General features: G+C 44.7%; 1 protein-coding gene across 3 annotated transcripts; it reads left to right on the top strand.

Moving 5' to 3' along the window:
- TEF (TEF transcription factor, PAR bZIP family member) lies at positions 1-25121 on the top strand. Of its 3 annotated transcripts, none has more exons than XM_086752176.1 (5): positions 1-258; positions 10971-11297; positions 12766-12986; positions 13646-13857; positions 15793-23091. In XM_086752176.1, exons 1-5 carry the CDS (start codon positions 156-158, stop codon positions 15812-15814), a joined length of 885 nt encoding a protein of 294 aa, XP_086608302.1. In that variant the 5' UTR covers positions 1-155; the 3' UTR covers positions 15815-23091. The 3 variants fall into 3 exon arrangements, with proteins under 3 accessions (XP_086608302.1, XP_086608297.1, XP_086608288.1); XM_086752171.1 differs by lacking the exons at positions 1-258; positions 15793-23091 and adding exons at positions 4890-5179; positions 25088-25121; XM_086752162.1 differs by lacking the exon at positions 1-258 and adding an exon at positions 4890-5179.
- The last annotated feature ends 1326 nt before the right edge of the window (positions 25122-26447 follow it).

Below are 26447 nucleotides of genomic sequence, written 5' to 3'. Positions count from 1 at the left end.
TCCTCCTTGTTTTTTTTCTCAGCCGGAGTAGTTTGGCAAGCCTGCTCCGGGTGCCTCCGAGCTCTTCTCGCGACGCCCAGGCAAGTGGGGTGCAGCGTTGGCGGCCAGGCACCTGGCTCTCCCTTAGCTGTGCTAGAGCAGTCCCAGGACAGGACATGTCAAGCTGCAACAGTCCCGGGGGCCCCACTGCCCTGGACTTTCCGGAAGTCCTGAAGTCCCTGCTGGAATACTCCTTGCCCTGGACCAACAAGATGACAGGTAGGATTGAGGGAACACATGCTGGGGTTTCTGTTTTGATTTCTCCTTCCCCTCTGTAAGTTGCAAGGCAAGAAGGGGGCAGATCTTGTTTGCTGCAAGCCCTTCAAGGGTGTGTTTCCCAAGTCAGAAGGGGAGTTCTGTCATCAAGTGTGTTCTGGAGCTAGGAGGAAAAACGGCAACAATTGATTGATTACAAAATCAGTCAAGAGTGCTGAGGTCCTGATCCTTTTAATCTCTGTGCTCAGCTACTTCTTGGAAACCCTCAAAGCTTTGCACACAGAGAAGGCTTGGGCACAAATCTCTGTGCTCACCTAGGAGCAACTTCCACAATTGCCATCCAGGTTGTCCCATAGCTAATAACTGCTGAGCCTCCAGATGTTGCCTGTTCCCAGATGCAGACCATTCAGGGAGCTCAGCCCGCGTGGGGCAGGCAGACTCCGTGCAAACTTTGTGCTTGATGCTGCAGTTGTTTATTAGTGGAAAGCTGGAGTAGGGAACACAGCAAATGTGTTTTCCTTGCAAGAGCGCTTCTGTACTCGTAAGCTTTCCCACCCTCCGTGCAGCATCCTAGAAAACACATGGAAAAGACCCAGAAGGTTATTTCATCTGGGCTTCTGCTGTGCTGAACACTTTGTTCTTTCTGGACTGACCACTTCTTTATTGCTGGGCAAGCTCCAAGTGCTCATTGTACAACTCGGGGACTCTGGTTTTGGATAGGATGCCACATGCCCTTGGCAAGCTGCTTTTTTGGTTGTTGTGTGTTAACGTTCACTGCCGAGTGCTGGGAAGGTGTGTGGGAACACCTTGGCTCAACAAGCTCATGTCTAGGCACGAGTGAGTTGAACTCACAGAAACAAACATGCACTGAGCTTGCTCTTCCATAGGGAGTTGCTACCAGGACACGCAGATGGCTCTGCAGTCTTGAGGGGCAGCGTGATCCAGGAGGTGGGAGCAAAAAAGGCAGAGGCACAATGGGGAGAGGGACCTTGGTCTTGCTCCCAGGTCAACGGGGCAAAAGGCTGCGGCAGCAGGAAAGCGTTCATTGCAGGAAAGGCAGCTGCCTACACCTGCTGGAATACAGCGAGCCCTGCGGCACCTGCGCAGCTCCCTGTGGGAAAGGGATTAATAGGGCAAAGGGAGCTGCCATACCCCCTGAGGGGCTCATTTTGTCACATTGCTCCGCTGCCACCTGTGAGCTCCTTTGCTGACACTTGGCCTTACTCGACCCGTTAATACGGGTGTGTTTATGTATCACACAACATGAAGCTGTGTGTGGGGACCAGGGCATGTTTTCTGAGCTGACCGATACCCAGGTAGAAAGCGGACCTGGCTGGGAGGAGGCAGAAATGGCCAAGGGAGGCTCACGTGGTGGGGAGCCTTGCTGTGGCTAAGCTGAAGTTTGGCGGCCTCTCTGGGATCTCTGGTCTCCACAGCCAAGTGGATTGAATTAATCCAAGGGAGGAGTGCTGGCAAGATGTATCTGTTTGGCAAGAGTCGGAGTGGGGGCTAGGAGGGGGATCCATGATTTGTAGAGGGAATAGTTTAGTCTTAACTCAGTGTGGCTTATTTGGCAGCTGAGGGTGCTTCTTTTGTGGTAGCTTTCTTCCTAAGCCCCAGGACCACCCTGCCTCCCAGCATCACCTCCCATAGCCCTTAGTATTGTCTTTATGATGCCGCTTCCCTCCCCAGGCCAGCGTTCCCGTCATGGTCCTCTTCCCACAAAGCTCAGTTCTCTCCTTCTGGGTCTCCACACCAACACACCACTCGTCTGGATTTGCTGGGTCTCAGGCCTCTCTGAAATGTGTTCAGCTCAAACCTCCCAGTGGGGCTTGCTGTATGTGTCCCTCCCCAACCCTGTGCCTAACGCTGGGCTGTTTCTTGCTTGCCTCCCTGCAGCATCAGAGCTGGGCTGTTCTGCATCATCTGGCCCTGACAAGACTCCCAGTAGTAACAGCCAAGGCCACTGCATTCCTCTCCTTACATCTCATTGTCCTCCTCTCTTCCTTCTTAGCTGCAGAGCAAAAGAGAAATTGTAAAAATCCAGGCAGATCCCAACTTAGCCAAGAAGGTACAGCTGATGGTGCAGTGCCCACTTGCTGCTGGCAGTGGCTTGAGCCCCTAATCACCAGAGGCAGTGAGAAAAAGCTCTCAGAGCAACCTCGCTCCTTGCTGGAAGGGCAGAGCTGATGCCCGAGCAGAGTGCTGTGAGAGGGAACCCACAGGAATTCTCCCTGGGAACTCCCTCCTGCCTTTGGGCCGAGCAGTTAACGCTGTCCAGGCTAAAGGAGGAAGAACGTGGTCGATCTAAAGGGAAAAACCCTGGAGTACAGGCTGCTGAGTGGGTTTAATAACCTCCATTCATGTGGACATTACTCAGCAAAGAAGTTGCCATTGAGATCTGCAGGGGGGATGTGTGCAGAGGCTGTTCCTTGAAGGAGCACTGTACAGCACTGAGACACAGCGTCATCCCAGGGGGCCTCCAGCTTCAACAACAATGGAACAAAGCAACCATGAGAGCCATAACTGGACGGGAAGCCTGTGCCCTGCCCCGCTTTGGCTACGTCCCCTTGCCTTTTCCCTAGAAGCTGCCCCTTCCCAGCCTCCCCAGGGTGTGTTCTCTATCTACCACCTACCTACCACCAGCTGTTTGGCAGGCAAAAGCTTCGATGCCAGCGCGCTGCCCCTTGCTGAGCTGTGTGTGCTGCCTTTGTCATGTGTGGTCCAACATCTGTGTTTCATTGCCCCGTGTGAGTGGCATCTCCCTTTCATGCATGTGCTTTTTTCCTTCTGTCAGCTGAGCTTGGCGAGGCAGAGGGAGTCCGTGGAGGACAAGCAGCAGCCCTGGAGCACGCTGGGCAGCAGAGCATGACCTGCGCTGCCTGCTTCTTGCAGTTGGATTTATCAGCCTTCATAAACAATGAATTAACCTGTGCTGTTCCAGCCTGTACTAACAAGGTGGCCCTTTCCCAGCTCTCCATTGGGCAGCACGTGCACAGGCTTTGTGTCAGGAGTCCCATCCCTGTCCCCTGCAAAGAAGGCAGAACAGATTCAGCCTCCCAGCCTACACAAGAGAAGTAGCTGGCAGGTAGGGCAACTCCCTGTCTGCCCAGGTTGGATGGAGATGTCCCCTGGTCCTTGTTGCAGTAAGGCCACTGGGGAAGGCACCTACCCTATGCGACTTCCAATCCATTCCTTTTCCTGGAGTGCATGAGGAAGATTTCAGACATGATTTTGTGTCACGAAGACCATCAGGGTTTATTAGGAAGGGTCAGGTCAAATAGTGCCTTGCCACTGAAATGAAATGTCTGAAGTTTGGTGTAGGGGCATCTGAACCAAGCAGATGCTGGAGTGTCTACCTGGGAGGAAGAGTTCCCTTTTCTGCTGGCACTTAGGGGGACATCTCTGCCCTGGCACCTGTGGCTCTGTAGGGTGCAGATGGGGCCATCACAGGGGGGCTCTGCACCCTTTCCTTTTTCCGCTCGCAGCGCTATGCTGTAGGTTTGCTGCGGCCGGCCCTTCTGCGGCAAAAGGCAGCAACTGCTGACAGGAGAAGCCTTTGGCTGTAGTGTCTGTCGCTTCTGCGAGCTTAATTCATTCTGCAGGAGAAGCTCCTTGGTATCCGCCTGTGCTTTTGGGGATGAACTTGGCAACATTTGCTCCCTTTGTACGTTCAGAAGCTTAAATCCCAGCACGCCATCCCTCTTGCTGGAACAGGGGGAGTGGTTGGAGAATCACAAGGATCGCTTGTGAGCACGGAAACTTGGAGAGATCGCCCCCCCCCCCCAACCCCCCCAAGAGCCGCAGTTCTCCTTGCTAACGTTATATAGGGCACGCCGCTGCGGCTGCTGCTGGCGTGATGTAGGACAGAGGGAGATTATATCCAGGTCATGTGGGAAAGGTGATCTCGGGATCCTAAACGAGGATATTTAAGGACCGGCTGGAGCGCTGGCAGCGGCGGCGCTTCAGGAAGCGGCCGGTTCCCGCCCTTGCCTCCCCGACGCCCGCCGCGGTTACGCGACCTCCGAGCCCGGGCCTAGCGTCCTCCCGCGCCGCGCTCGCTGCCCCTGCCCTGGCGGTCGAGCCCGGCCGGGGCCGCGGGGAGCAGCCCGCGGCCGACAAGGGGCTCGTAAGCGCCGCCCGCGCGGGCCTCTCAGCCGGTAACGGCCGCCTCAGAGCGCGGGGCCGCGCCGCCCCCGCCCTGGAGGCGAGTGGCGGGCGCGCGCCCCGCGGCAGGCGCTGCTGCTCCTTCGCCGCCCACGCGCGCGGCTCTGCCCCCCCCCCCCCCCCCCCCCCCCCCATATCCCGCCCCACAGGAGCAGCTGGCAGTGACGCAGAGGCCGGAGGAGGGGCGGAGGGGGCGGGGCGCGGCATGCTAATGAGCCGCCGGAGCCTGCCCCTGCACGTGCCCCGCCGGGCGGGGGGCGCGTGCCCGCGCAGGCCTCGGGGGGGGCGAGTGGGCGGGGCATGCCCGCGCAGGGCCGCCCCCCCGGCGGCTCGGGCCAATCCGCGGGGCCGAAAGGGCGGGGCAGGGCGGGACGGCTTGGATGGGCGAGGCCCCGGCGCTCATGAATACTGAAACACGCATGAGGCGTCAGCCGGCTGCGCATGCGCCGTCGGCCTCTCGCGCGCCGTCTAGCTCCGTGCTCGTCGTTACCGGCGGGTCCCGGGGAGCTGTCGCAGCCTCGCTGTGGCCCGTGGCGACCGTTGACAGCCGTTGACAGCCCGCCCGCCAGTTAGCTCGCGGGGAGTATGCCCGGCCGCGCCGCGCACCAGGAGGCGGCGGCGGCGGGAGGACCAGAGCCCACGGCAGCCGGGGGGAGCGCGGGGGCCGCCGCGCAGCAGGAGCAGCGGGGCCTGGCGGGCTCCTTCCCGCTGGTGCTGAAGAAGCTGATGGAGAACCCGCCGCGGGAGGCGCGCCTGGGTGAGCGCGGGAGCGCGCGCAGGGGCGGCGGGAGCGTGCGGCACCCTTCATCTTCCCCCCTCCCCCTCTCCTGCTCCTTTCCCCCCCTTCTCCCTCCCCCGCCGTCTTCCCGCCCCGTGCCTCGGAGGGCGGGACCCGCCGGGTCACGGTGGGACTGGCTGCGGTGTGCGCGGGGGGAGCGCCCGCGGGAGAGGCCGCACGCCCGGGCCTGGTGTCCTCCCTCCACCCCCCTCCCCGCCTCCATACGCCCCGCGGCCCCTTTCCCTCCGCCCCTCCGGCCGGCGGTGCCAAGTGCCGGCTGCACGGCATCCCGGCGGGAAGGGCTCGGCCTCGCGGGGCGGCTGCCGAGCCCTTCCCGCCTCGGAGGCCCAGGGCAGCGATGGCCGCGCCGCGGGCTGGGTTTCCCCGGCGACTGGGAAATTCAGCTGCTGCCATCGCCTTTTCGGGTGTATTTCGCTGCCAGCGCTGGGCAAAATAAAATGCTTCAGGGACGAGGGACAAGTAGAAGTCCGAAAGTGACACGTTGGTTTTATTCCCTTTGCTGTCTGAAGCCTCCCCTGTCTTTAGACACACAGTTTAGAGCCGCAGTGAAAAGGTTTCGAGTCTTCCTTGACCTTAATTGCTGAAAAGTTGTGCGAAGACACACATAAACAGCAGATCGTTTCAGATTAGTTTTGGTGATAATCCATAAGGCGGTGACTGACTGCCTGCACATGCAGTCCTGTATAGGCTGGAGCTGCCTCTCTCCCACTGGTTATGCAGGCAGCAGCTGTGTAAATAACAATGCTTATAATCTTCATTGTTGATGGCACACTTTTTTTTTTTTACTTTTTTTTTTTCTTTTTATCTCCCCTAGCAGTATTTTTGCCTTTCTGAGTATCAGTTTGATTTGGAGGAAAGCTCAGGTTTATCAGCACCGCTATAATGCCCGGTGTACTGGTGTATAATAAAATAAGTCCTCACATACAGGAATTTTGAGGTTGAGAATAATTTTGGGAATATCAGACAATATCCAGGGTAGACCACAGTGCAAGCAAGATTGGAAAGGTTGTTCCCAGTGAGGATCCTTGTTAAGATCTGTTTACTTTGTATGCCTGACATTGCACAATATCATCTAAATGTATCCATCTTGTGATTCTGGGAAATATTTTTTCTCCTTTCTATTAAAAAAACCAAAAGTCAGCCTCTGATAAAGCTTTTAGTTATGTTGCTATGGTGCAGGATGCTGCAGTACATAGAATCTTGCATCTGCAACATTATGGGATTTCTTAAGATATTTCTGCACCCAATCCTTTCTGAAGGCAATAGTGCCAGCAGGAGCAATTTAAGTTCATGTGGAATGATGATGGTAGCTGGCTGGGATATGGCGACTTTGTCTTAGAGGTGGTTTTCTTGTTCAGAATCGTGTGATCTGGCTTATGGAGATGTAAAATTTTGAAAATAATATTATTTTTGAGGTAGTGCATTTTTTTTTCTAAAATTAGAAACATTTGATACTTTTACTAGATGACCCCGTTCCAGCTTGGGAAGGCGTTCAGCTTGATTCTCTAAAGCTTGCTAGTGAGTCCGTTGCATCTTGATTACCCATCCACATTCGTGCTGTGATGAAGTTAAGAATGAGAATAATCTGAAAATTTATCAATTTCTTTAGTCCACCTTGTACTATTTTGCTTCACACTTTGTGGAACATGTTGCTCTGTATTTTGATCTCTGATGGTTTTCGTGTTTGCATATTTGCAAGACAAAAGAAAGAATGCCTTCTGTGCTAGCAGGTAGTTACTCCTAATTTTACAAAACACATGTCAGTAGAATTGTGACTCAAGTGACTTCAGAGGATCCTTGTTTATTTTCTGTTCCTTGTTGTATAGTGTCACAGCTAAAATGTTAAATAATTACTAATTTACCAGATACAGTTGTGTGTTGTCAGCAAGCTTTCTGAGAAAAGACCCTATGCCTTTTGTCTGGAATGCCTGTTGACAAAAATACAATTTTCTGTCTAATTCTGTGAGAAACAGTATCAACTAGCTGCAGTGTCCATTTATAGTCTCACTACCTGTGAGTTTTCCAACTGCTGTAGGTAATTTGACTACCCAGTAAGCAGCTAGGCTTTCTAATCCTTCTGAGCAACAGAGGAGGACGTCCAGTTCCAACTGAATGCCATCATCTTGAGTGCCCTGCCGTATACCAAATATATGTGACCAGGCTTGCTGTAAGCTGTTGTCATGTACATTGTAGGGATTAAATACATAAAAATAATGATCTTTTTATAAAAAGTCCTGTGGGGTAAAGGAAGAGAATTAATATTCTGGAGCAGTATAGGTCTCTTATTTTAATAACGAGCTGCTGCATACGCTCTCTCCAAAGGATGCCTTAATCACCAGTTGTGTGCTGCTGTGGCAGGAGGAATGCCTCAAAAAGCATCACAGTAATGGGCATCAGGAATACAGAACCCTGTAACCTGTCTTGTTCCATTGTCACAACTGGGGCTAAAGATTTATAGAGCAATCAGCCTTAGTCTGTGTAGTGTTTTCAGTATAATTTGACAATATTTTTTAATGAATGTTTGTTCTGTTTGTGGCTGGGATAGTACTTGATAGTTGTGGCCAAAAATGTCTTTTGGTCTGGGTTTGGTTGGTTTGTTGGCTTTTTTTTGGAGGAAGAACAAGGATGTGGAATAAAGCTCTTTCCAGGCTGCTGCTTTTGGCTAGAACAGCAGTTCTTCCAACAGTTTAAGAACTGGAATGCTCTGCTGAAATTACTTAGCATAAACTAGTGACCTCTCTGTTAACAGCAGATGTACAGCCTAGTTAATAGGTCACAGTAGCAGAATGAGGAGGCTAAATCGGACATGAGCTATCAGCTGCAGAAGTACAGTCCAGATTTATCAGGGTGACCTTGAATCACTGCAAATGGAGCCTCTTAGGATACCGCAGCTCTACTGTCAGGTAATACCTGTTTACTCTATAAATAACTTCAGAGAATTAATGTTTCAGGTCCCTGTGCTGGGGCAGGCAGAAACTTCCCCCTCAAGATGCAAGAAGTTAATTAGTGTTTCATTAGATATTGTGCACTCAGCAGGATGTTGTGCAGCAGAAATGAAGATTAAATGAATTGAAAGAAAGCCAGTGGGAAAATGTCAATGCAAAAATGATCAGACAACAGTTTTATCTTTTTACGTATCACGTTTGAAATACGTGGGCACCCAACATGCATCTTAACTTCTGTTTTTTTAATTTGTTTCAGGTATTGCTATTAGAAGTGAGGGATGGGGGGAGAGAGAGAGAGAGAGAGAGACAGCAGAGCTAAGTAAAGACAGCACTGGAGGGCCAGTGTTTGCCAGTTGTCAACTTGTAGCAAAAGGACAATAAATTTCAGATGATCGTCTTAAGTGAAGGAACTATCTAATCTGGTGTGAGCCAGGGACAAGAGCAAGAGGAAGTTGGTGGGACCACAGTCTTCTCAGGCTGCTGAAGTACAGCAGGATGATGGTGCACATATAAAATACATTAAAAGATCTCAGAATAGCCACATATGCCAGTAGTACAGCCTTTTTGGTGTCTACCTTCTGAAGAATACTTTTAAGCCTTATGTTTAGTCTACTAATCGCTTAAGATTGCTTTTCTCCTCTGTTGGAGGTGTTGTATTAGATGTTGCAAAACAAAAGAACTGCTGATTTGCATTAAAACTGGCATAACTTACGATGGACTATGATTGTTTTTCAAGACTAAAGAATTTTTTTTTTCTAGTTGACATTTTGACTCAACATTCACAAGGTTTTTTATCATGTTGATTAAAAAGAATAAAGTGATTTACAAAGAATTCATTATTGTCACTTGCATTTGTTTTGGTGGTGTCTTTACTAGGATATCATCCACAACCCCCAGTGCGAATCTGTGTTCAGTCGGGCTGGGTACTATGCAAACCCTGGGGAAATACACAATCCCCAGTTCACAAGTTGGGTGTAAAATGGCAGTTCCAATTTGGTGAAGCGTGCTTCACTAGTAAGTGAAATCATCCTTCTATGTGAAGTAGTGTAGATGCTGTTTCTTTACTAGCTTCAAGAAGGAGCTGTTTAGAAACATTCAGGTTATTTGGATCACGACTGTTAACCTGCACATTTGCTTTGCCCAAGTAAAGGGTGAGAAAGTTGCAAAACTCCCTGCAAAATGGAGTTTATAGCAGAGACAGGAGTTGGGAGATGGCAGTTCAGAGGCGGCAGTGTAAAGTGGTAAAGGGGAAAGCCAAAAGCTGCAAGATGATATTAACAAAGCTTGGGTCCTGGAGCCACTGGTCTGAATTTAACGTATTCTTTAGGTACTTGCTCTTAGTCCCAAGTCAGTGGCTGGTGAATATTTTCTTAGCTGTTTAGTTTAAAATTGGTATCTTCTTGTGTATAAAATGTTCAGAGCATGGTAGGTTAAAATTACAATTTACTTTGTATGGCAGCACTGTTCGTTAAGCCATAAAAAGCTCTTTCAGTCTCAGTTCCACGCCAGCTAAGGCAAGAGCGGAAGGAATGCCAGTTCTGTCAGAATAGGTTTTATATAAAGTAGGCTTTTCTGATTTAGAGCAGAGTTTCACCCCCACTCCCACCCCCGATAAATTAAAATACTCCTTTAGCTTATTGTAGGCAGTCTAGAAAACCCTAATGCCGCAGATCTGTGCATTTTGTCGGGCTAACCTGTGTGAACACTGGAGATCCAAACTGTTTCAGTGTACATCCCTGGACTCCTTGTTCCACTGAACTGAACATCTGTCAACTTCTCTGGTAAGACCCAATTTGCAGTTGGTTAAGGTACAACTGGTGACCGTTCCTTTTGACGGCAGTGCTGGCACTGCTTCTGCACTGCCTCCTTCAGTGCTGGTAGAACTGGATGCCTATGTGGAGAACTGGATCAGGAAAATTACTTGGATTTTTTTTTCTGACAGCTTATTTTTATCTTTTAAATTATGTAATTATTCCATAACTTGAGTTTTCTGCTTGGATTCTGTCCCAGACAATTGTTAAGATTCAGTAGCTATGGGGAACATAGGAACAGACATTTTTCTGTAATATGTGCACGGTAGCACAGTAAATGGAGAAAATGTCATCAGTCTTCGTGGCTTGGGGGTGGGGTGTGGGAGTGTGGCTTATTAGACATCTCCCAAAAGAGTGAAAATTGTATCTAGGTACTCTGAGCTATCTATAGTGAACAGCATTTGGAGCCATTGCTTTGTGTGGACATGCTGAGTCATTTCAGAAAGAAATGCTTCTAAAATACTGAACAATAGACATCCAGGTCTCTAGTGTCCTGTGGACCTTTTGATAATGTAATCTGAAAACCTATATTCCTTTCTTGTTTGTATCTAGATTATTCTTTTGCAGCTGCTTTCTTTGTGCACACAATAAACTACCCTGCTTCCTCGGAGTTTTCTTAATGGCTTCTGATGTCATCCGACTTGTGGGCGCTCACTTTTGCTGTCTTCCAAGATAAGCCTGTGAAAAACAGGCTATTTTGCAGTGACTAATTAATAAACTAGATGCAGTATTATGTCACAGTTTGGTAAGTTATCACAGCAAAGATGCTGGTCTTCAAGGCTGCTCAAATGTCTGTGGTCCAACCGTCACAGGAAGTCAGAGCATTCCATACTGAGTTACATATGAATGTATGAATGTCGCCTTTCAACATCTGATTTTTCGGATCATGTTGTGAGGCAGAACTATAGCTTACTGAATTTCCTTTCATAGGGAGTTTGTTAGACTCTCAAACCTGTGTTGCAGCTTGTACAGTGACCTGCTTGTATCTTTCAGATAAAGAGAAGGAGAAGATAAAGCTTGAGGAAGATGAGGCAGCAGCTGCCAGCACTATGGCAGTCTCGGCTTCCCTTATGCCGCCCATTTGGGACAAAACTATTCCTTACGATGGCGAGTCTTTCCACCTGGAGTACATGGATCTGGATGAGTTCCTGCTGGAGAATGGAATTCCTTCTAGCCCTACTCACCTGGATTTGAACCAGAATCCACTCTTGCCTGTGGCTGAGCTGGAAGGAAAGGAGTCTGCCAGTGCTTCCACTGGTTCTCCTGCATCGTCCTCTTCCACTGCAGTTTACCAGCAATCTGAAGCAGCCTCCAGCACAGGTAGATGAAATAATACGGGGCTCTGAGGGACTTTTGTTGTTCTGGTATGCAAAGGTGCCTCTTTAGGTCAAAGAGGAGACGTGCTAACCTGTCAGTGTTATCTGTGGCAGGTTAAGTAGCACAAACATGCTCAGTGTAGTGCCTTAGTCCATGTGTCGATTTGTGAAGGTGCTGTCTCTCCTCTTCTTCCCCTCTGCTGCTCCTGGAAAAAGAGTGAGTGTGTCTCAGTGTGCAGTCTGTTTCTCTTTTGAAATTAGAAAGGCTGAAGCACCAATGTAAAGTATTTGCTTTCTTGGTATTGCTAATCTAGTAAGAAGCTGGACATGTTCAGAAAATAGTTTCTCAGGTTATTTTACAACAGATCTGATAGTTTGTGACAAGTCGTTTGTGCTACCTTGGTGGCTTGGTTTGCTTGGGTGAACATCTGCTATCTTAATGTACCTCAAGTAATGATGCTTAATAGAAAAACAATGAAGTAATCTTTTCATGCTAGCCTGTGAAATGTGAGGACAGACACTTAAAAGGTGTGTTAATGATGCAGTTTGATGTTCTGTGGTGCTTTGAAGTGGGAATGGAAGAGCAAAGAAACAAAATTGTACTTAAATGGTACTAGGAAACTTTTACTCTTCATTTGCAGTATGGAGATCTTCTGTGTTAAAGAATTAAGCTATTTGCCCTAGGTTTAGAGTTTAAAGATGATAGCCACTAAATTTTCACAGTACTGTTTTATGAGCAAACTCTACAGAAAGCATTTTACTCAGGGCCTCATGTGTGAATCTGAGGGAGAAAGGCAAAATGTGGAACTCCTATCAATAAGACAAAGGGTGTGGCTTTTTTCTAGATGGTATATGAAAAATCTTTTTCATTGATCACTACTTCATGAATTGGAAATGTCAGTGTAATTAGTGTATGAAGTTTGTAAACAGTAGATAAATATTACAGAGTTCATCAGACAATCTGTTGGGACATTTGTTTCCATGTGGTGAAGAAGTAGAATACGGTTTCATTTGTAACAAACCCACCTTTTAGTCCTTTGTTTGGAAATACGGTTGTCTGACCTTCGAAGGTCCCAGGGAGCGGGGTCTTTAGGCAGATTTGTTTTCTGTAAGGCTTTATGTAGTACAAAACTCAGGCTGATAACAAGTTTCTCACTTCTTACTGCTGTGGAAGGCACTGTTTAAGTGCGCAAAGCACGTGGTTTTTGCCAAGGAAGTACTAACTCGTGTCCTGCATCTGTCTACTGATGTTTGTTAGTCCGGCACATGTTCCTAGAGTTTGTGTTACAAACTGAACTGTGTAGCTTTCCTCTGTACCAGAAACTCTGCAGCACCAAGCACGCCTTGGGGAAATACCAAATAGTACTATTAAATACTGCCCACAGTAGGGCAATCAATAGAGATACCCAAGCTGGCTTCTTAGTTAATTATCTTCATCCTGCTGAATGTGTTGTAACTTCTGTTGTTGCCAGAGTCCCCACCACAAAATGAGAGAAATACTCCCAGCCCCATTGATCCCGACTGCGTAGAAGTTGAGGTGAATTTTAATCCTGACCCTGCTGATTTAGTGCTGTCCAGTGTGCCTGGTGGTGAGCTCTTCAATCCTCGCAAACACAAGTTTACTGAAGAGGACCTGAAACCACAACCAATGATTAAAAAAGCCAAGAAGGTTTTTGTCCCTGATGAGCAAAAGGTAACAGATTTATTGCCACAAACTTCTTTAGGCCTTGAGTTTCTGACTCTTTGTCCAAACTTTTTTACATATAAAGCTAATGCGCTACACCTATGTGAGTGTAGAATTGAGTAGAATTGGCCAAGAGTAGAATTGGCAAGTCAACTGCTGTTCTTGCTGTTTTGCTGGTTTGGTATCATGAGATAATTACTGGGCAGGAGCAACTTATCATGCTATACACAGAAATTAGAAGTAGAAGAACTATCAGGTCACATCCTCATCAACTGCACTTTTGAAGGCCCAGCGTTGTGTCTGATCCACCTTTAAGCAGCCCAGAGAACAGAACAGGTTATTTTTTTTTTCTGTGGAAGTTCATTCTGGAATTGAAACTAAGTTAAAGGGAGCATTTTAGTTGGACAGCTTATTAGAAGCCAAGTCTCTTAATCTCCCTAGCAGTGTACTTGGTTTGTCCTAAAACAAGACTTGTGTAAGGATGAAATCTTACAGGACTGTGTCACCTGCATTTTGGTGTTGGAGCCCTGCAAATCGATGATGGAGATTCTTCAACATAACAGTGTGAATGTCATTATACAATAAAGAGGTATCTATTTGATATAGTTATCAGGTTGGCATTTTTTCCTTTTTTTTTTTTTTTCTTTTTTTCCTTTTTTTGGTTATAGGATGAAAAGTACTGGACAAGGCGAAAGAAGAACAATGTGGCAGCAAAGCGTTCCCGTGATGCTCGACGATTAAAGGAGAATCAAATCACAATTCGGGCAGCCTTTCTTGAGAAAGAGAATACGGCCCTGAGGACGGAGGTTGCAGAGCTGCGCAAGGAAGTGGGACGATGCAAGAACATTGTTTCTAAATACGAGACCAGATACGGACCCTTGTAAGCACACCCCTTTTCCTTGTTAGGGCTCCTTGTTTTAGCCTCTTAGACTTCTCTGCCTTCTGTAGAGGCTCCCAGAAATAAATTTTGTGGAGGCTTTGCCATTTTGCATCTACACACAAATAAAACCCCAAGCCATGTTTCTGTTGGCACAACTTGTTCAGGCCCTTTCCTGATCATTGTGTTGCCCAAAATCTTAGTGTTCATATTTACAACTTTGTTTTTAACACTGATAGAGCATCTTCTGATGTTGTACAATAGAACAGATTCACCTGTCTGGAGGAATAGATGTGGATCCCTCCTGACTAGACAGGGCTTTTGATATCTGTTCTGATCTCCATTTTAAGTGGAGAAAGAGCCTAAGAGACTTTTATTGCTTTTTTCTTTTTAAATTTGTGCTCTTTTCTTCCTCTGCACCCCACCCACCCCTACCACTGAAATTGTAAAACATAATTTTAAGATTTAAGTAGATGTTGCTGGGCAGCATCATGAAATATTTTCCTCTCCCATTCAGAGGTACTAGAAAGTACTTGTTGTATAGAACTCTGTTCCTGTTGAAGAGGAATAGAGGGACCTTTAGGCCAGGAAGACAGGAAAATATTCTCTCTCTTGTAAAAACTGAGGTATCTCGAGGTTAATGCACAAATGTTATGCAGACCAGAGTCAGTGCAGTGTTGATTAAAATACTGCTCAAATATCTTGGTAGCTTCTAATCCTGGATAACTTCCAGAAACCAAGGAGAGAGAACAGTAGGGGATCTCTCACTTTAACAGATATGCACAAAATAATTTACTGTGGGTTTTAGGCTATCTTTCTACCAACACCCCTCCTTTTTTTCCTTAGAGGTACTTCCCTCTTGAACTGCTGATAAAGCAGCATGCACACTTAACTGAGAAGTAAGGCAGACTTAAAAACAGAGGTCTGGCTCATTAGACTGAACCTTGAGTTCTGTCTGTTAAGGAATTGCCAGTACCTTATGCTTTGGAAGGTTTGTTTTTGTTTGGTGTTGTTTTTTGGGGTTTTTTGGGGTTTGTTTTTTTTTTTTAAGAAGCAAACAAGCCACTGTTACTTTACTGCACCTTACCTGTTGTACAAGAGCTTGAGAAAGAGTCCTTTGCCTCGTGAACTCTCTCTGGAACAAGCTACACTCACTCTAAACACGAACAGTTTACCTCACTATCTCCTGTGTAGCAGCATATCTGGTCTCTCCATGCCTGCTGGTTCTCTCTCCAGCATGTTTCCTGTTACAAAATTAGCACACAAGACTTGCCCTCTTGGAAGTAATCCATTCTCAGCACCAAGCGCTGCTTCGACAGTATGTGGTGTTAAAAGAAAAAATATGTTGTGTGTGATGTTGGGACCTTCTACATGACCTACAACTGCAAGAACCAGAAGCTTCAACAGAAGTGTATGTCTAGAAGTCCTCTTAACAAGATCAGTTATCTTAAGACAGTGGCTGTATCAGAAGTCTTAGGCTATGCTTCCTGGGCTAATATTTATATTAGGGAGTAAATGTGGGATAGAAGATGTTTAGGCTAGTTTCTAATTGCCCTATTGAAATCTGAAAAGTATATTAAAAACGCGTTGGGGTTTCTTTTCTATACTCAAGACTTCTTGCTTAGATTGTCTTTCAAACATAATGTGGAAGTTGGTATGAGTTCAGACCAAGTTTGTTGACTTGGTAAGGAAGTAGAGAAGCAGGCTAATCCAGAATGCTTGAAGTAAATGTATGCTTTGAGCTAGCCCCCCCTCTGTTATGCTCTTAATTTGACTAGAGTGGCTCTTGATGCAGTGTTGGTCTAGTTTCTTTCAAACATACTAAAAATTGTCACCCTTCCAGCAGGGGTTTTTCTTTCACAGGGTGGTGTGTGGTGGTGATGGTGGGAAGTATGTTATAAATAAATTGTCACACTTAACACTTTGCTTTGTTTAAAGTGACTTATCTGATTCCGAGTGATGCAACTTTAAAGACTTTTAAAAACAAAGAAACTAAAAAGCACACATGAATCGCCAGTCTTCAGAGTGAGCAGTGAAATCTATGAGGTGTCCCAACACAAACAACTGATGATGACCCTGCCTGCCTGCTTGCCTGCAAGTACCCCATCTGAACTACCCAGGGCTGGGCATGATGAAAAGTGCAAAGTCTCCTTAATTCTGTATATGGCTTTCTTATCTGTCTTTCTCACTGTAATTATGAACTACAATAAGCTTACTTATTGGGGTTTTGTCAAGACACTCAAAGTTCATGTCTCAAAGTCTGTTGACAGCCTGTATGAGTAGTGACTCTGTTTTGACACTTGAGTGAAAGAAAATAGGGAGTTTTAAATGAAAATGTCTGTATATACAAATAACTGCTGTATTTTAAGACTCTTTTCCCTGCAGTAGAATGAATTTTATTTAATACTGCAGCTCACTTCTGGTACAGTGTAGTGTCTTGTGGAGTACTGTAAGTGCAGACTTAAAGGCACCAGGAAAACAGCAGTCTGTGATATGTGAGACTTCCAGTGCAGGCAAGTGCAGCAGATGTACTGAAACAATCCAGAAAGCACCACAGCGTGACATACAAAGAGTAGTAATAAACCTTTATCAACTGACCCATATGATAGTAAAACACTTTGATTGCTTTCCTGCTCCATAGCTACACTGCTGTAACCTGCCTTTTCTTTGTTTCTTTTATGAGGCTCACTTTCTTTTATGGTATCTTGCTGAAACAAAATCTATTCTTCTGTTAGCAATTTAGCGATCATGGAAAAGGTGCTAGTCTGAGCTGCTGATCCCCATGTCTTTTGGCAGTTTGAAACTACCAAATGAGTATTAGCTCCGGCAAAACAATGGCTATTAGCTGCCATATTACAATTTTCTGTCTCTTCGCTACGTGAGAACTGTCATGGTGAAAAAGTACTTAGCTCATCTGTTTTGTAAAACAGAGACAGACAATTATTTCCCACAGTTACAACGGGCAGCTTAAGTATCAAGACCCTTGTGCTGGTGTGGGAGAATTGACGAAAGCTTGGACGGAGTGCTGGGATGTTTATTGTGTGTAGAAGATGGAGGAAGTAGGTGGAAGTTCCTTTGTAAGAGTTTCATCAGCATAACAAGAATCTGCTCTTATACTGAGGAAACTTAAGAGCTAAATGTGCGTGGGAAGAGAGTACTTAATTTCTGGGAAAGTAGTACAGGGCCATACTTGTAGCCAAAATGGAGCTTGTAAGACAGGAGTGAAAGAGGATCAATGTATTCATGCCTGGAGATTGATAAACAGCGTACACCTCAAGAAAAATAATCTTGAAAGCTTTCAGAAGCACAAGTGCTGAAATTGAGGCACAACTAGTTACCAGCAAAGCTCAACACTATCATGTTGAACAAATATTTTGACTTTGCATTTACCCAAGAGATTCTATCCCTAATTTCAGAGTAGAAAGGCGAAGAGAAAAAGGTGCAAAGCAGCAGCTGATGTTGTAAACTTAATTAAAAAAAAAAAAAACTCAAACCCCAAAATTCATAACCATTTTTTTTTAAGGCATAACCTTTGTAAAGAGCATATACATTAAATGCAGTTACTGACCTATTATTTTTAATGGACTATGTTCTAAAGTCAATAAAGTGCTTTTAACTTTTTTTGCTGGTTACAAAAGTATACTTATGAGTGTACTATTATAATTTGAGATTCTAAAGCTCTGAGGTAATCTTGGGGTATTCTCTTCAAACAAACGAATAGTTTAGCTCCATGTTGCTGAAATGCCAGCATATGTCTCTTTCTGTATCAAGTGTTGGTGATTTGGACTGATATTTTTGGTATGTACTGTTTTTTGTTGGTTTGTTTTCATTATAAAAGTCATGCTATGGATTTTTTTTTTAAAGCAACCAAACAACCCTGACAACATATAAATGTAGCAACTCTTTTTGCATTTATCATTTCTAAATTTTCAGTTAGCTTTGAATGGCTATTCTTGAATGTCATGCTTCCTATTTAAATCACAAAGCTAAAGGGTATGGTAATTGGCAAGGAGTTGCTAGCCCTTCATTTGGATCTTGCTGTCTGACTGCTTTAGGAATCTATTTTAAATACTTAAGTATTGTATACAGGATTTGGTTTTGCAGTATGTCATGCTATTTTAACAGCAAAATATTCAGTCAGTAAGAATAGTATGTGCAATTCTATTAGCTTTTTCTGCTGTATTAACAGCTTATACAATGGAAACTAACCGTGAATATTCATTAGATCTTTCTTTCAGAGAAGACTGTTAGCAAACTTTTGTGCTTCCCTGTAGGACAGTGCAAACTTGCACATTCTGATTCACGTGTCTACGGGTTGCAAAACTGGAAAATTGCACTTTACAGCAAGTGCAGCTTAACTTTTGTAGTTGGAGATTTTTTTTTTTGTTTAGGAAGCAACATCTTTAGAGACAGATGAGAAGGTGGTAACTATTTAAAGGAGTGTAGGTATTGCCAGACAGAAAAAAAAACTATGTGCAATGCTGAATTCCTTTATCAGATTTTGCAGTCTCAGGAAGTTAAGCTTACAGCTTCAGAGCTCTCTGCTCCTCTCGGAACAATTAACTGTATAATCTTGGTTTTTTTGACTAGGATGACAATCCAATCTGTAAGTGATAACTTGGGTACATTTTCATAGTGGTCATAAGACCAATATTCTTTTAGCTTAATTTTGAATGTTAAAATATGCTGAATTGACACTGTTAAGTTCTCCAACCTTGGAACATGATTTGTAGAGGCCATAGGTGTGCCTGATGCCGATGCACCCCATTCCAGCCATAAAGGGACCATCTCCAAGGGGAGAGAATAAAGGGAGTGCACCTTTCAGCATCGCTGCAGGGATTGCCAGTAAAGGGAGCAGGTTTTGACACAGCTCTACATTCATTAGGAAGTGAATTGACACCAAACGACCATTTTGCAGTACTAACTTTGAAAGTATATAAACTGTTGATGAGATTTGTGGGCAATTAGTGTTGTTTTATTCTACAGAAGAAACACGCTATCAATACATGATGCGCAGCATTTTACGCAGTATTGCTTTCATATATGGTCTTCTAATCTACACACAGTTATATCTCCTTATAGTAATGCAGGTTTGTATTTAAAAATTCCCTAGAAGCTGCTTCTTTCACCTGTTGCCAATATCTGCTCCCTCTGAAGCCAGTAACAGACCTCACTAACTCCCCCAGGAAAAGGTCTTCACACTCACATAGTTACCGTCAAGTTTTAGCAAGCACTGGAGTCATGGGTGTCTTTGTTTTACTCTGGAGCATTTTGTGCCAGGATCAGGTGGATGTCTCTCAGATTGCAGGTGTCGTGTTGGTAAACTGGTTCTATCACTTGTTCATTTACACAGTTAGCAATAGTTTTGATATTCAAATAATCTGAATTCTGCTTTTTTTTTTTTTTTTTTTTTTTTTCCTCCTGCACAAGCAGGGTGAAAAAGTAGTGTACTATAAACTTGTGCTGGAAGAAGAAATTAAAAAAAAGTTAAATGTGACTTTTTGCAGTTCTTCTAGTACATTTTCTGTCTTTTCTGACAATGCTACATTTCCCTGCTGTGCTGTTTGAAAGCCCAAGGTGTTCTAGCTGTAGAAATCACTTTCAGCATTTTCTGCAGGACTGCTACTAATTGTACCAAATTCATTTCAAGTTGGGAGATGCAGTGGAAGGCCAGCAGCTTTGGGAATACTGTAATAAAGCCACTTGCGTGGAAAAATATTTTTGTGTAGACAGCAGAAATAAAGGACTTGCACAGAAGAGAATTTGCTGCTTCAGCCTTGTAAGCCTCCTCAGCATAATGGGGCTTTGTTCCTTGTGGTCAGGTGCCTTCATTTTTAGTGAGAGTGGAGGTATCTTGGACCTTTGTAAAATCCAGATAGACTTGTGTTCTACCCTTACAATTTTAGCTGCTAAGAATAAGGTGAGAAATGCAAATTCGTCTTAATGCATAAATTTCTTTTTTTTTTTTTTTATGGCAACCTACATCTGAGTCATTAAACAGCAAAGTTGTTTGTGTTTTGCCTTTGCAGCACTACAAGACACTGAGTGGCTTTCTAGATTTCAGATAATTACTCTGTTCTGTATATCTGCTACTGTAATGCAGTGAAGGTAGATTAACTCACAATGAAAGACTGTGAAAAAGGTAGAAAGAATAGGCTTAACTGAGCTTCTGTGGATATGCTAACATAATACTAATTGAGAAATTGTGATGATTTAATTCATGATAATGCAGATTTGTCATCAGGATGTAGTTTGTTAATTTGATAGTTTGCTGTCCCTAATGAATCACTTTCGGAATGCAAACTTCTTGAAGTTCAAGCAGCTACAGGGAAAAAGGAATCCTTTGTGGAAGATAAATGTGTAGGTAAACATAGATAACTTGGCAAGCAGAGTAAAGAATGAAAGCAAGAAGAGTAGTGCAAGAGTGACCTGAGCCACACTGCTAAAACTGAAGCCTCACTGTTTAGAATTTTAGGACAGTTTGGATCCCTTCAATTTAGCATCACACGGAAGATATGTGCTTGTTTAGGTTTTGGGAATCTCCTTTTCTTGATCTCATTTCAACAGTCCAGAAGAAAGTGAAAGGAATATACAGATAGGGAGGAGAGTTACTGCAGAAAGGAATGAAAAAAATAGCTTTTACTTTAACTAAGCGCACTGTTGCACTGGGACTTTATTTGCTGATGTGAACTGATAGCGCTGTGTTGTGAGGAAATTACTATGCGAGGCCCGAGGGTTTTAAGGCCTCAGTTCTGCCGTTACTTCTGCATGGGATGAGCCCTGTACCTGTAGAGAACCATTTGGACTTCACGGGATCTGTTCTTGAATGTGAAGCTCCACCCAGGCAGTCAGCTGCAGAATTGTGTCCTTAACACACGATTAGTTGTAGTTACAAGGCTGTTGATATTCCGTATAATTTGGGTGCCTGTTACATAGCCAAAACCCTTCTTACTTCATTTTCCGAACTAAGGCATGAGCAGAAGCCCTTTGCTGTATGACATCTGTAAAAACAAACAAACAAAAAATGTACTTCACGTATGTTTAGTAAATTAAGGCATGTGACTTTGGTCTGTGGGTCTCAACAAACTTTGCTCGTGTACCTGCCTGAATGTTTTCTTAGATCTGCAGCTGCGTCTCTGTGAGAAGGTATGGTGGGATTTTTTTTTCCTGAGGGGGCACAATAGCAGCTCTCATCTGTCACGCTGTGGGTGACCGCTTGCTACTGGCCAGGATCATGGATGGATGCATCCTCTGCACTTTTATGTGAAGTTGTCTGAAATATGGTGATTAACATGATTATTGGAATAATGTATTTTGTATAACTTAGAACATGTAAATACACTTTTAAAACTAATCTGTTCTATGAAGTAATAAATAAGTGCTTCCATTGTAATATCTGAATATTGTTAATGCTTCATGTAGCTTGATTTGGGATTTTCTTTTTCCTAGAGTACTACAGAAATCAAAACAAAGATTGATGTTGTGGAATTCTAGTCTAGTGGTGATGCTTTCTATCAACAAAAAAAAAGTGTTTTAAAAATAGTAATGAGCTACTTAAGCAGAGAAACTGAGAATTTGAGGGAATGGATTCTCTTCAGTCTTTTGTTAACAGTAGTCACTGATGACGTTCATAGCTGTACTCTTCTCATCCCATGAGCTGGACAGTTGATTTGTTGTTTTTGAGTAGCATTTGGAAAGTGGCAATATGAAATGGTTCATAAAGCTTAGTGATCGAGGAAAATTAAAGTTTGGGGGATTTTGGGGGTGGGGTTTTTTTTGTTTTTTTTTTTTTTGTTTTTGTTTTTGTTTTTGTTTTTTTTAAACTGTTCTCTCTTTTGGCTTGAACAGATCTGTCTCCACCCTTCAGCCAGACTCCAGCAAGTTGCAGTGAAACAGTGAGTGACCGTTACTGCAGCTCATTGGTAACCTAGATAGTCTACATCTTTATTAGTTCTGTTATGGACGTAGATGACACAAGTATCCTGGTGTGGTGTGGAGAGAAAGTGATTAATGACTTGAGGTTTTGCTGAGTAAGTGTTCACTGGATGCTGCACAGCTGGAACTTTCATCTGCTTTCATAACCTTTTATATCTTGTATTAAAAGGAAAAAAAACAAAATAGTGGAGTGAGAATCATGAGCAGTCTGATAGGAAATATGAACACTTGAGTTTTGAGGAGGAGGTGAGATTGATCCATCAGCCTTCATCTAAAGAGATTAGCCTGTGACGACAGCTTCTCCAGCCATAACATAACTTCTTTGTCTTTAGTGCTGTGCTGGAGCAGTCTCCTCTCTGGTAACAGCTGCATCTGCAGTGTTCCGTAAATGACAAAGCCACAACATCTTCTGTAGTGGGCGGACGTGGTGGTATTTCTTTTTTTTTTTCCTTCCTTTTTTTTTTTTTTTTCCTCCTCTAGGCTGTAAAAAGCTATGAAACAGCTAAGCATATGGGCAAGTTATTCAGAAAACTCTGTTCCTATAAAGCTTTTTCAGACACATAGTTTTTATTGAAATAGTTTGAGGGAACTCCTACTTGCTGCATTTGGCCTGAAATTCTGTTGCCTCTTGGATAAAATTATTTTTTTTGGCTTCAGATGTGACACTGATCTGTCCCATTCATTCAGTGGGATGGATGATAAATCTGCACAGTATTTATGTAAGATATAAATCTGATCTTAGTTTTACTGCGTGTTGTTTAATCTCTTGGATATGTGTTCCTTGAGGTTGTCTATATAATTCCAGTAAATGTAGCTGCTTTTTGAAGCAGTCCATAAAGTGCATTTGAGATCATCCTGACTGAAAGATTCTACAGAAATGAAAGAATAAAAATTGTAAAGCAGCTGGGTGAAACTGTATTGCCATAAAAGGTTTTAATTTATATATTAATCTTTTGTCCCAAACTGCTTATTTTGTACATAAACCTACACACTCCTGGCAGCTGATGGGTGAAAATAAAGGTGCTTAAACAGCAATCTAATGAGGAATAGGGCATTTCACTGTTGCAGAGTTGGTATTATTTTGTATTTCCATTTATTACACTTTTTAAAATGTATAAACCACGGATTTGAATTCTCAAAGTCTTCAGCTTGGATTTTGTGGGTAGTTTAAATCCTCTCACCTCTCTGCTCGTAACTGGTTTTTAAGAAAAAGAAAAGCTTTTGTTTAAAATGTAAATTTTTGACTGTATTAAATTCTGTTAGTACCCTTCCTTTTTAAGAAATAAAATGTATATTCCACTATACTGAGATCCAGTAATTTTGTTCTCTAGATAGCATGCTGTGTGCTGTACACCTCGACTGCCAGTATTACACCTGCCATTTACAACTGAAGTTGGCAGACATTCAAGCAGCCGATCACCTTTTAGGATTAGGCTCTTGCTGTGCCTTTCCCATCTGGTAACTCTTAGGTTAATATGTTTGGTATGTGGTAATGGGTGTACAATTCCCCACCTTTATTTTGTGGATTAATTGATTTCAAAATCTTTGGAAGGTTTTGCATTTGTCCTGTAGCAACTCTAGGTTGAGCTCTGTCAGGTGGAGGGAGAAATCGTGACAACTAGTAGTCAGCCACATACACTTCAGCCTTGCTTGGTCTGTTACTTTGGGGCTGAGAACCACCACAAAACGGTCAGAATTTAGGCTTTTTTTTTTTTTCTTTCATGGGAAGAAGTAGAGTTTAGAGTAAATAAGTTTTCACCACGAGGACAGCTTTCTCCATTCCTTTCCATTTTTTGACCTAAACCTTGGCTATTTGGTTTGGGTTTTTTTTTTGTTTTGCTTCTTTTTTTTTTCAAGGGCTGGTAGGTGAAGATCAACCTGGTAAGAAATTTGTCTTCTATATATTCACTGCTTCTGACTGGGAAGGACAGCTTCCAGAAGGATGTGCTCACTTTCCTTGGCCTCTTACAGTCCATGAAATTTCTACCTGAGACCTCAAAGAAGATGAGATCACTGGTATTTTACTTTATCTGGAATATTTTAGCATATTTAGAAACTGCAGTAAGGTAGAGTTTGTTGGCTCTTTGCTTTTGTAAAAGGTATTTTGTACGATTAGTGACGGGGGATGGTAGGAAGGAAATAAAATTCTAAACAGAAGGAAGGGGGGAAGATAGGACTTCTGTTCCAGCTCTGCAGGTAGGGCTCTCATTTGCATGAACACTCAATGACCGTTTCCTGACAGTTGATGGATGGAAGAGGTATCTAGGCCAGGCACTAGAAGGTCTGTGAAGACTGGGTTAGCATCTCATCTGGTCATTCATCAGTATGATTTTGGAATGTGTGTATGAAGATGACTACCTGCAACCTACCATAGTGGATAATAAAATAAATTCATATGGTTTTGCAGAAGGAAGAAATTAAGTGTCGATTAATTGTTGGTTTGGTTTTTTTCTGGCTGTCTTCCAGAGCTGTGCCATCATGGGTGACCCAGGTAATTTATGTATAAAAGCTAAAAACCTACTTATTTAGAGGGAGGGGCCTGATCTGTACCAGGTACTGAAGGCGAAAGACTTGACATAGTTAAAACAAGGAATTGCAGTAGAAACTGAGTGGATACAAAGGTACATTGGACGTATCCTTCCTGTGCTACATGGCCTTGACATAGTATCAGTGGAGGATATTTGGTCTCTCTTCCCTGTTGTGATGGCAGGTGACAGCAGCACAAATGTTTGTTTTACAGGACCGCCTTTTCAGGGAGCTTGTGTGTTCTCTTTGCTGGGTGGGGAGTGAGTTTATAAATGTGCTAACTCTGCACATTATATTCCTAGTTCCCTTCAGGAAATTTTGCGGCCATTAGTGATATGAAAGATGGCAAGAGAAAAAATGGCGACCTCTTAGACAACGTCCTTCCTGTTTGTGTGTTGAGGGGGATCTGCTGACCTCAGGAATTCAAATGCCCTTGTGCTCCTTTTTGCTCCTCCTGGCTACAACAGATCCACAAGGGAATAGGGAAAGGTCTGGTTCCTGTTCAGCTTGTAGTGGCAACTGGAATGCCTTCATTGAGGAACGTGCAAGAGATGCATTCACCAAACTCTTCTAGGTTTTTGCTTGCTGTTGGTTGTGGTTGGTGGCTAGACGTGGCCATTAAAAAAATATTTCATGTGTCTGATGTGGCTTTCAAGTGATACAATTCTCTTAGAGCTGGGGAGGCTGTTGGGCTTTGAGAAGCTAAATCTGTGGGGTGACCAGGTTGCAGAAGTGGTTTCAACTTCCACTTGCCCCTGAATTCCCCCTTCAGGCATCCCATGGCATCGTAGCCCTTGTGTGACTGTCCAAGTGAGAAGGAATGGAGACAACCGAAGAGCGGGCTAACACCTTCTCTGCTGATGCCCGAAGCCGGGAGGAAGCCTACTGTGTGCCTGGGGAAGCAGCAAGACCTGCAACAAGGTAGGATTCCCAGCTCATGAATGTGGGTGAAACATTGCTGGAGACCCTGCGTACGTACCTGACCCACCAGCCAGCACAGCCTCTGCCTGCAGTGTGACACTGGAGCCCCTCGCCTGCCCTGAAAGGGGGGACACAGAGGGGCTAGAGATGCCCTTGTGTAGAGGCCTTGGCTGTCTTCTGCCCTGCCCCAGATGTCCAGCCTCGGATGCTGAGAGGAGAGGTGGGAAGGGAGATCAGTGCTGCACATGAGACCTGAGCGGGCTTCTGAGGAGGAGAGGGAGTCAAGCCAGAAGTTGGCCGTTTAGGTAATTGTAAAACAGACCAGCGTTCCTCCCCTCTGGAAAGGGGAGGAGGCAGAAGAGGGGAGGTAGCTAGCCAGGGCAGAGAGGAAAGGTGCTTGGCAGTATTCCAGATGTGGCAAGAGGTGAGTTTGTGTACCTTTCCCCTCTCGTGCTTGATCACAAGTTGATGGTCAGAACACTTTGATCCTGAAATCTGCTTCCAGCTTGTGAGAGCAGGCTCACCACCCCAGACCTGGTTGAACCCTGGAGCTGCGAGCCTTTGAGCCAGATCCGTGTGCGTGTTCCGTGGTGGCAATAGGCCATGCACCTGCACTGCCCTGCTCCAGACTTTGAGCTGTGGCTGCACCCCCACACCCCAGAGCGTCTCAACCCACTCGTGTTTGAGAATGCAGCTGCTTCAGCCAACTTCGGTCTTTGTTGCATCAGCCACCGCATTCATTCTATCCTGCTGGCTGCTTGTTTGCTCCTAAGGCTTTCTATGTTATCTCTATAGGCAAAACACATAATCTGAGGAGAAATAGCCTACTCACATTCTCCTAGATTCTCGCACCACCTCAATCCAGGAAGCGGTGGATACTCCAGTGATCCCGCTTGTGCCTGGGACAGTGCCGCAACCCAAGGAAAGGCAGCATTTGCAAATCCTTCTCATCCTGAAGGATTGGCTTGGCCAAACTGCCAGACCGCAGCCCTGCTGTGGGACGCGAGGTCTGGAGACTTGCTGCACATCTCTCCTAGGCCGTAGGAGCTGTCACAGGTGCTCCCTGCAGCACAAGGGCCATCAGAATCTATGAGATCAGGAGCATCTGCAGAGCTGAGGACACATGACCTACAAGTAGCTTCGCCACAAGGAGATCTCGCTACTCTTTGCACCACCAAGGCCTGGTGACCCAAAACGGCTCCTGAGAAGGG

Source organism: Chlamydotis macqueenii, chromosome 1 (genome assembly GCF_036417535.1).
Source record: "Chlamydotis macqueenii isolate bChlMac1 chromosome 1, bChlMac1.mat, whole genome shotgun sequence".
NCBI lineage: Eukaryota > Metazoa > Chordata > Aves > Otidiformes > Otididae > Chlamydotis > Chlamydotis macqueenii.
The sequence above is the reverse complement of the archived record's forward strand: the minus strand, read 5'-3'. Positions and strand labels throughout refer to the sequence as shown.